Source organism: Thecamonas trahens (assembly GCF_000142905.1).
Source record: "Thecamonas trahens ATCC 50062 unplaced genomic scaffold supercont1.20, whole genome shotgun sequence".
Lineage (NCBI taxonomy): Eukaryota > Apusomonadida > Apusomonadidae > Thecamonas > Thecamonas trahens.
In genome coordinates, this window is record NW_013657660.1 from 61,571 (window position 1) to 70,095 (window position 8,525).

General features: G+C 63.5%; 4 protein-coding genes across 4 annotated transcripts; all 4 read left to right on the plus strand.

Moving 5' to 3' along the window:
- Positions 1-163: 163 nt before the first annotated feature.
- On the plus strand, positions 164-3,918 carry AMSG_04591 (DNA-directed RNA polymerase; the record flags this gene model as incomplete). Its single annotated transcript, XM_013902812.1, has 2 exons — positions 164-304; positions 502-3,918. The coding sequence occupies 2 exons, from the start codon at positions 164-166 to the stop codon at positions 3,892-3,894; spliced, it is 3,534 nt and encodes a 1,177-aa protein (XP_013758266.1). The 3' UTR covers positions 3,895-3,918.
- Positions 3,919-3,922: 4 nt separating this feature from the next.
- AMSG_04592 (swarming motility protein YbiA) lies at positions 3,923-4,653 on the plus strand. The gene has a single exon (XM_013902813.1). It carries the CDS (start codon positions 3,961-3,963, stop codon positions 4,594-4,596), a length of 636 nt encoding a protein of 211 aa, XP_013758267.1. The 5' UTR covers positions 3,923-3,960; the 3' UTR covers positions 4,597-4,653.
- Positions 4,654-5,018: 365 nt separating this feature from the next.
- Positions 5,019-7,063, plus strand: AMSG_04593 (glycerol-3-phosphate acyltransferase). The gene has a single exon (XM_013902814.1). It carries the CDS (start codon positions 5,072-5,074, stop codon positions 7,040-7,042), a length of 1,971 nt encoding a protein of 656 aa, XP_013758268.1. The 5' UTR covers positions 5,019-5,071; the 3' UTR covers positions 7,043-7,063.
- Positions 7,064-7,400: 337 nt separating this feature from the next.
- AMSG_04594 (uncharacterized protein) lies at positions 7,401-8,524 on the plus strand (the record flags this gene model as incomplete). Its single annotated transcript, XM_013902815.1, has 1 exon — positions 7,401-8,524. The coding sequence occupies exon 1, from the start codon at positions 7,412-7,414 to the stop codon at positions 8,522-8,524; it is 1,113 nt and encodes a 370-aa protein (XP_013758269.1). The 5' UTR covers positions 7,401-7,411.
- Between the last annotated feature and the right edge of the window lies 1 nt (position 8,525).

The following is an 8,525-nucleotide window of genomic DNA, read 5'->3' on the forward strand; positions in this document are numbered from 1 at the left end:
CACTACACCCCACTCCCCCCCCCACCACGCACACACACACACACATACCACCTCCCCCTCCCCCCGATCCATCCCCCAAACCCCCAACCCCCAACCCCCAACCCCCCGGCCCCTCCCGCCATCATCCCTCTCTAACCTCGGCACACTCCTCGCTGGCAGAGCCATGAACACGGCCCACCGTGTACTCCCGCTGGACAAAGTGGAGAAGAATGCTCTGCGAGCAGCCGTAGTTGCTCCTCACATCGAGTCTTTCAACCACTTTATCAACACCGCCATCCCTGCCATGGTCAAGGATATTCAACCTGTACGTCATACCCTCCTCCCGTCTTGTACAGCCCCTCGTTGCACGACGCCTTGCTGGCCTGGCCGGATGCGGCTGGATGGCTCATTTGATCAGATCCAACCGCACGCCCTTTTCCCCTTCCTCCCCCCCTAGCATGAGCATGGCGCTACCTTCGGCATGCAGAGACTCACTGACATGTGTATATACTATGTCTCCAGATGTACGTGGAGGCCGAGTCGCCGGCGCAGCAGTCTGTTAAGCTCTGGATCTCTTCGTTCTCGGTGGGCAAGCCCGTCGAGTCGGCGTCGGGCGTGGCCAACCCCACCGCGCTCCTCCCCTCGGCCTGCCGTGAGCGGAACATGAGCTACTCAGCGCCGATGCATGTGCGGATTATGCGGTCGGTCGATGGTGGCCCACCCATGGAGACAGCCCACGAGGTCGGGCTCCTCCCCATCATGGTCCAGTCGGACAAGTGCCATCTCAAGGAGATGTCGCCGAAGGAGCTGGTGGCCGTCGGCGAGGAGGCCTCCGAGGCCGGTGGCTACTTTATCGTCAACGGACGTGAAAAGATCCTCCGCATGCTCATCATGCCGCGCCGGCACTACCCGACCGCCATCATCCGGCCGTCGTTTGCCAAGCGCGGGCCGCAGTACTCGCAGTACGCCGTTTCGCTCCGCTCGGTCCGGCCCGACTGCTCCTCGGTCACCAACAACGTGCACTACCTTAACAACGGACACGTCAACTTCCGCTTCCTCCTCCGCAAGCGCGAATACTTTGTGCCGGTCGCTGTCCTCCTCCGCGCCCTCATGCCCACCACCGACCGCGAGATGTTTGAGCGCCTCGCCCAGGGCAACTTTGACAACACCTACCTTGTCTCGCGCCTCGAGATCCTCCTCTGCCAGGGCCAGAAGTTTGCCCTCTACACGCAGGAACAGGCCCTGGCATTCCTCGGCTCGCGCTTCCGCCCCATGCTCTACCACCCGCGCGCCTGGACCGACGCCGAGGTTGGCCGCGCCCTCATCCGCGACTACGTCTTTATCCACCTTGGCGACGACCTCCGCGCCAAGTACGATCTCACCATCTCCATGGTCCAGAAGCTCTACGCCCTTGTCCAGGGCCACATCCAGCCGGACTCGTCCGACGCTGCCAACAACCAGGAGATCCTCGTCGTCGGCCACCTCTTTGGCGCCATGCTCCGCGAGCTCCTCGAGAAGCAGCTTGGCGTCATCAAGCTCGGCATCCTCCGCGCCTACCGCCGCGGCGACTCCACCACCGACGTCGAGAACGCCATCTGGTTCTCGCGCCTCATGGCGCGCTCCACCATGGACATTGGCAAGCGCTTTGCCTACCTCATGGCCACTGGCAACCTCAAGTCCGACTCGGGCCTCAACATGGGTCAGGTTGTCGGCTACACCATCATGGCTGAGAAGCTCAACGTGCTTCGCTTCCTCGCCCACTTCCGCTGCGTCCACCGTGGTGCCTTTTTCTCCGAGATGAAGACCACCTCAGTCCGTAAGCTTCTCCCCGAGAACTACGGCTTCCTCTGCCCTGTCCACACTCCTGATGGTGCTCCGTGTGGTCTCCTCAACCACCTGGCCGCCAAGGCCCGCGTCGTCTCCACCGAGCCGCCGCCGGCCCGCCTCCTCCCGGTCCTCGCCAGCCTCGGCGTCCGCATGGTCACCGACCCGGGCGTTGCCCCGCTCGACCACGTCCCGGTCTTCCTCGAGGGCCGCATCGTGGGCTCGGTCGCCGTTGAACACGCCGCCATCGTCGCCGACCAGCTCCGCCACTTTAAGGTCCATGGCAAGTTCCACGTTCCGGCCACTCTCGAGATTGCGTACGTCGCCTCGGAGCTCCCGGTCCACCTCGTCCGGAGCAAGGCCGCCCAGGCGCCGGCTCTGCCCGCCGCGCACGGCTCCTCGTCATCCGAGTCGGACGACGACGCCGCCGCGCCGCCGGCCGGCAAGGACGCCGCCCGCAACGTCACCCTCCCGCCCGGCCAGTTCCCGGGCATCTACCTCTTCTCCGGGCCCGGTCGCCTCATGCGCCCGGTGACCAACCTCCGCGAGGGCAAGCAGGAGCTCATCGGCTCGTTTGAGCAGCTCTACCTCCACGTCGCCTGCCTCCCCGACGACATCCTTCCGGGCATCACCACCCACAAGGACGAGTCGCCGACCGATATGCTCTCGGTCGTCGCCCTCCTCACGCCCTTCTCCGACTTTAACCAGTCGCCGCGAAACATGTACCAGTGCCAGATGGGCAAGCAGACCTTTGGTTCGCCGTCGACAGCGTACGCCAAGCGGACAGACAACAAGATGTACCGCATCCGCACCCCGCAGACCCCGATTGTGCAGACCGAGGCCCACTCGGCGTACCAGATCGACGAGTTCCCGCAGGGCATGAACGCCATTGTCGCCGTCATCTCGTACACCGGCTACGACATGGAAGACGCCATGATCATCAACAAGCAGTCGTACGAGCGCGGCTTTGCCCACGGCTCCATGTACAAGACCGACCTCATCGACCTCTCCGAGACCTCGTCCGACGAGCACGGCATCGCCATGTTCTGCAACATCAAGCCCGGGACCACCGACGAGCTCGAGTGCAAGGAGCTCGACGCCGACGGCCTCCCGCCAGTCGGCACCCTCCTCACCAAGGGCTCGCCGTACTACGCCCGCCTCAACCCGGTCGCCTCCTCGGTCACCATCGTTCGCTACAAGTACGAGGAGCCGGCGTACGTCGATCAGGTCCGCGTCATGGAGCCCAAGACCGCCATGGCCCGCAACCTCGGCCTCGTCCGCGTCTCCATCAAGCTCCGCTACGTCCGCAACCCCATCATCGGTGACAAGTTTTCGTCGCGTCACGGCCAGAAGGGTGTGCTCTCGCAGCTCTGGCCCATGGAGAACATGCCGTTCACAGAGTCGGGCATCACCCCGGACATCATCATCAACCCGCACGCCTTCCCCTCGCGAATGACCATTGGCATGCTCATCGAGATCATGGCCGCAAAGTCCGGCGCCCTCTACGGCAAGTTCCAGGACGCCACCCCGTTCTCCTTTATCGACAACGGGCACGCCTCGGAGTTCTTTGGCGAGCAGCTCCGCTCCGCCGGCTACAACTACTACGGCTCAGAGCCCATGTACTCGGGCATCACCGGGACCGAGTTCTCGGCAGACATCTTTATGGGCGTCTGCTACTGGCAGCGTCTCCGTCACCTGGTCTCGGACAAGCACCAGGTCCGTGCCACCGGCCCGGTCTCCGACCTCACCCGCCAGCCGGTCAAGGGCCGCAAGCGCGCAGGTGGTATCCGCTTTGGCGAGATGGAGCGCGACTCGCTCATTGCCCACGGCACCTCGTTCCTCCTCCAGGACCGCCTCCTCAAGTGCTCCGACGCCCACACCGCCTTTGTCTGCGCAACCTGTGGCTCGCTCGCCGCCGTCTCCTCCGTCCAGGACGCCCTCACAGGCGTCATCTCGCCAGTCTGCACCCGCACCACATGCAAGGGCGGTGTCGTCCGCGAGCTCGAGCTCCCCTATGTCTTCCGCTATCTTGTCGCAGAGCTCGGCGCCATGGGCATTGCCATGGAGCTGGACGTCCGCGATCTCGAGTGATCGTAATGAACGCTCTCCATGCAAGCCACCACCACTCTCCACCCGTCTGCGCCACGCGCACAGCCCATGGAGACCCTTCCCGAGACCCTCCCTGCGCCCTTGGTGCAATTGGATCCTGCCACCGCTGCCGACCTCGTACCCGACGCCGCCATCTCTGCCGCTGCGTGGTATCACCAGGCGGCTGTCTCGGAAGCCCTGTTCGGCTCCTCAGGCGCTCGGGTCGTAGCCGCCCTCGCTGCCCACTATCCCGACCACTTTGTGTGGGCAACACAGTTTTCCAACGTTCATACCACATTTGCGTTTACCGAGCCGGGCTTTGTGCTCGACGATGTGGTTTGGCGTGGGCCGGAGCAGTACTTTCAGGCCCAAAAGGCGGCCCACGATCCGCCGACCTACGCCGATCTCGCGGCCGCCATGGCCGATGCCTCACCGGAGGAAGCCTTTGCACTCGGTCGCCGTGCCCCGCTCCGCGATGACTGGGAAGATGTCAAGGTTGATGTCATGCGGGTCGCTGTGGAAGCCAAGTTCCGCGCCGACGACAGCCTCCGGCAGCTCCTGCTCTCCACCGCCCCGCACGCCTTAGTCCAGATCAAGCCGCACGATCCGTTCTGGGGCACAGGTCGGGACGGATCAGGAGCCAACATGCTTGGCGATATGCTCATGGATCTCCGAGCCAAGTTGATGGCCGAGGTTGGGGAATGAGTGCGTGGCCGAGATTGGGGATGGGGTTGTGGATGAGCAGGCAGCTGAGCAGGCAGCTGAGCAGGCAGCTGAGCAGGCAGCTGAGTGCGAGACTGACCAAGGAACCTCGACGTGACTTGATTGGTCGGTGCGATACAATCGCCCCCCATCGATCACCCCCCCTCCTCATCGCCCCCAATCTCCCCCTCATCGCCCCCAATCTCCCCCTCATCGCCCCCGATCTCCCCCTCATCGCCTCAACCAACGCCACTACACCGATCCTTCACCACTGGCCCCCCTCCACCACATCCATCCCGCTCCCCATCTCCCCCCCCCCCCCCCTCCCGCCCTCCCTCGACCATTCCCCCACGTGATACAATCGTTGGCTCCACCACCCACCACCCACCCACACCACCCACACCACCGGGCCACCGTCGGACGGGCACACCCCACGCCGACCGACGACAAGCACGGGAGGGAGGGAGTGGCAAGGAGGATGCAGGCCATGAACAGAGCCATTGCAGCCGCTGAACGGTATACCAGCAACCTGGCGCCGCTTGCAGAGAAGACGACAGGCCTGGCTACGTACCTCTATCTCCCTACCTTGGGAGCACTTGCTGTGGTCACCTACGCCTTTGTGCTGGAAACAGGCGTCTCTACCTCGTCGACCATGCATATGCAGATGTTAGTCGTATTGGGTATGATCATGGCTCTGGCTCTGGCTCTGGCTCTGTGGAGAGCAAAGGATGACGTGCTGTATTACGCTGTCGTTGGCTTTAATCGTGTCGTCGTCAATCTCTACTTTCGCAAACTCGATACCGCCGGCAACGTAGACGCCATTCCCTCGCAAGGTCCTGTTCTTCTCATCGGAAACCATCAGAACCAGTTTATGGATGGCCTGCTCCTCACCGCTTTGGCTCCTCGGAAAGTCCGTCTCCTCACGGCTGCAAAGTCGTTGCATCGCCCCATCGTCGGCTCGTTTGCAAAGGGTCTCGGCTGCATCCCCGTCACTCGCCCCAAGGATGTTGCCTTTGTCGGTTCGGGCTCGCTCCGCCTTGACACCAATGCTGGAGAGGTCATCGGCTCAGCTGGCGCTAGCTTCTCGTCAGAACTGGCTCCAGGCTCGTCCATCGCAACCAAGGCTTTCACCGCCACCGTCGTCGAGGTCCTGGCCGACGACCGCGCCAAGGTCTCGCGAGTTGCCTTCAAGGGCAGCGCAGAGAGTGACGAGAACGTCAAGTCGCTGGCACCTGCAGCAGACACGCCTGCAGCGTACAAGGTCATTCCCAAGCTCGATCACTCGCAGATGTTCTCGGAAGTCTTTGAGCAGCTCGCATCGGGTGAGTGCGTCGGCCTTTTCCCTGAGGGTGGCTCGCACGACAACACCCACCTGCTTCCGCTCAAGGCCGGCGTTGCACTCATGGCCCTCGGCGCGCTGGAAAAGTTCCCAGACCTGGCGATCACCATTGTCCCGGTCGGCTTTCACTACTACGCGGGCTCCAAGTTCCGGTCCAAGGCAGTGGTCAACTACGGCGATCCGCTGGTCATTTCTGGCGCCGAGTGGCGCAGCGAGTTTGCCTCTGCCAAGCGCGAGACCGTTGGCAAGCTGCTGGGCATGGTGGAGGATGCGCTCCGGTCGGTCACCCTCAACGTTCCGGACGAGGACTTTCTCGACTTTGTCCTCGTCACCAAGCGACTCTACACCCCGCCCAACGTTGTTCTTACACCGTCGCAGAACCTCGAGCTGACTCGCCGCTTTGCTGTCGGCCTGCAGCGTGAGGATCTGCTCCACGATGAGGCCATCCTCGACGTCCGCCGCCGCGTCGCCGCGTACGCCGACCTCTGCCGCCGCCACGGGTACAGCCCCATGTCCGCCACTTCGGTCGCCACTCGCTCACTCTACGGCCTCAGGGCCATCCCGTACCTGGTTGTCGTCGCCACGGCCTCGCTCCTCGCCCTCGTCCCGGGCATCGTCCTCAACATGCCCGTCGGCCTCCTCGCCCGCTCGCTCGCCCACGCCCACGCCGCCAAGGCCAAGGCCGAGTCCTCGGTCAAGCTCCACGGCCGCGACGTCATCGCCTCGTACAAGCTTATTGTCGGCGTCGTCGCCATGCCTATCTGGTTCATCACCGTCCTCCTCGGCCTCCTCGTCTTCTCGCCGCTGACATGGACCCAGGTCGTCATCCTCGCCTTTCTCATGCCGCTCTACTCGTGGGTCGGCGTTATGTTCACCGAGCAGACCTTCCTCTGGTCCAAATCGGTCTACCCGCTCCTCCTCCGCATCCTCCCCTCCTACCGCGCCGAGGAAGCCGTCCTCGCCCGCATGCGCAACGAGCTCGCTGGCCACATCCGCCAGCTCATCGAGGACTATGACAAGGGCGGCTTTGCCGAGAACGAGCGCATCGTCCCGCTCAAGGTTCTCCAGGGCGCCGACGACTACGACGGCTGGATCGAAGAGACAAACTAACCTAAACTTGCCCGATGGCCACCTTCCTCACCCTCCGCCCATCGTGTGTGGTACTCCGCGCTCACTCGATCGACAGCGATTCCGCCCAATCCCATGGCGGTGTCCCACGGTGCGCATCCACGGCATTCGGTGTGATCAGCAAAACTCGCCCGACCATCACACCGCTCGGCTGTTCCACACTTGACTCGGGCGCAATCAAGCGGAATGGGAGTTACCAAGCCAGGAAGCAAGCGGGAGCGAGAAGATACATACGACAGTACAAGCCGGGAATCTAAGCGCCAGAAGGGCATCCATGCCCCATCACGAGCGTCTGCAGTGTCGCCGCCGCCGAGCGGAGCTGATCCCACAGCGGCGAGCCGAGCCGGTGGCATGGCAACCGGAGCTGCGGAGAGGACCGGCGGGGCGATGGCGGCGAGGGTGACGAAGATTAAGAAGAGCAAGAAGAAGAAGAACAAATCGAAAAAGGGCGTGCGTGCTGTGCGGGCTCCGATTGCTGTCAAGGCGGCCAAGCCGACCAAGCCGACTCAGTCGACCAAGCCGACCAAGGGTGCGACCGCGATGACCAAGCCGACCAAGTCGATGACGGCGGCGACGACCAAGCCGGCACAGATCACGGTTCAAGCCCATCCAGCCCACCCATTGCCCGCTGATCTGCCTGTGGACACCCACACACCAGCGATCATTCACTACATCCACAACCGCGAGTCGGATCAGCCGCTGAGCGAGGCCGAGTTTGCGGCGTACCAGGAGCAGTCGCTGCGGGGCGCGTCGCACTTTGACGCCTGCATGTGGGTTGAGGCTGTTCTCGCCAAGCGCGGTGGATCGCAGGGCAAGGCGCTGCTGGACGTGGGCGCGATCAACGCGCTGCGGTATGTGCCGGGCAAGCCGCCGCTGCGGCTCGGACGGGCACGGGCGATCGACCTGCATGTTCTCGGCGAGGACTCGGCTGTGGAACAAGCCGACTTTCTCGAGCTCGATCCGAAGCAGGAGCGGTACGACTATGTTGTGCTCTCGCTAGTGGTCAACTTTGAGGTCGATCCGCGGAAGCGCGGCGCGATGATGTTGCAGGCCAACAAGCTGCTGGCTGAAGCTGCACCCGATGCCGGCCTGTGCTTCTTTGTTCTTCCCAAGGCATGCTTTGAGCGGTCGCGCTATCTCAACTACGAGGTATTTTCGGATCTCTGCACCGAGGCCGGCTTTACCATCGAGGAACGGACAGTGACCGATCGGCTCTCGATGTTTGTGCTGGCCCGGACGAGCGCACCAGTGGGCTCGGGCGTGCCGCGGCGCAAGGTGCGGACAAACAAGGGTGCGTACAACAACTTTGCCATTATCATCAAGACGCCGGCGTCGGCTGCCGGCCCGACCGCCACTGCGGCGGCGGGCCGGCCGGGCAAGAAGCTGACGTCGAACCAGCGGAAGCGGGCGCGCAAAGCCAAGATGCGCGAGCTGGCGCGCAAGGCCAAGTCGCAGGCAGTGTAAA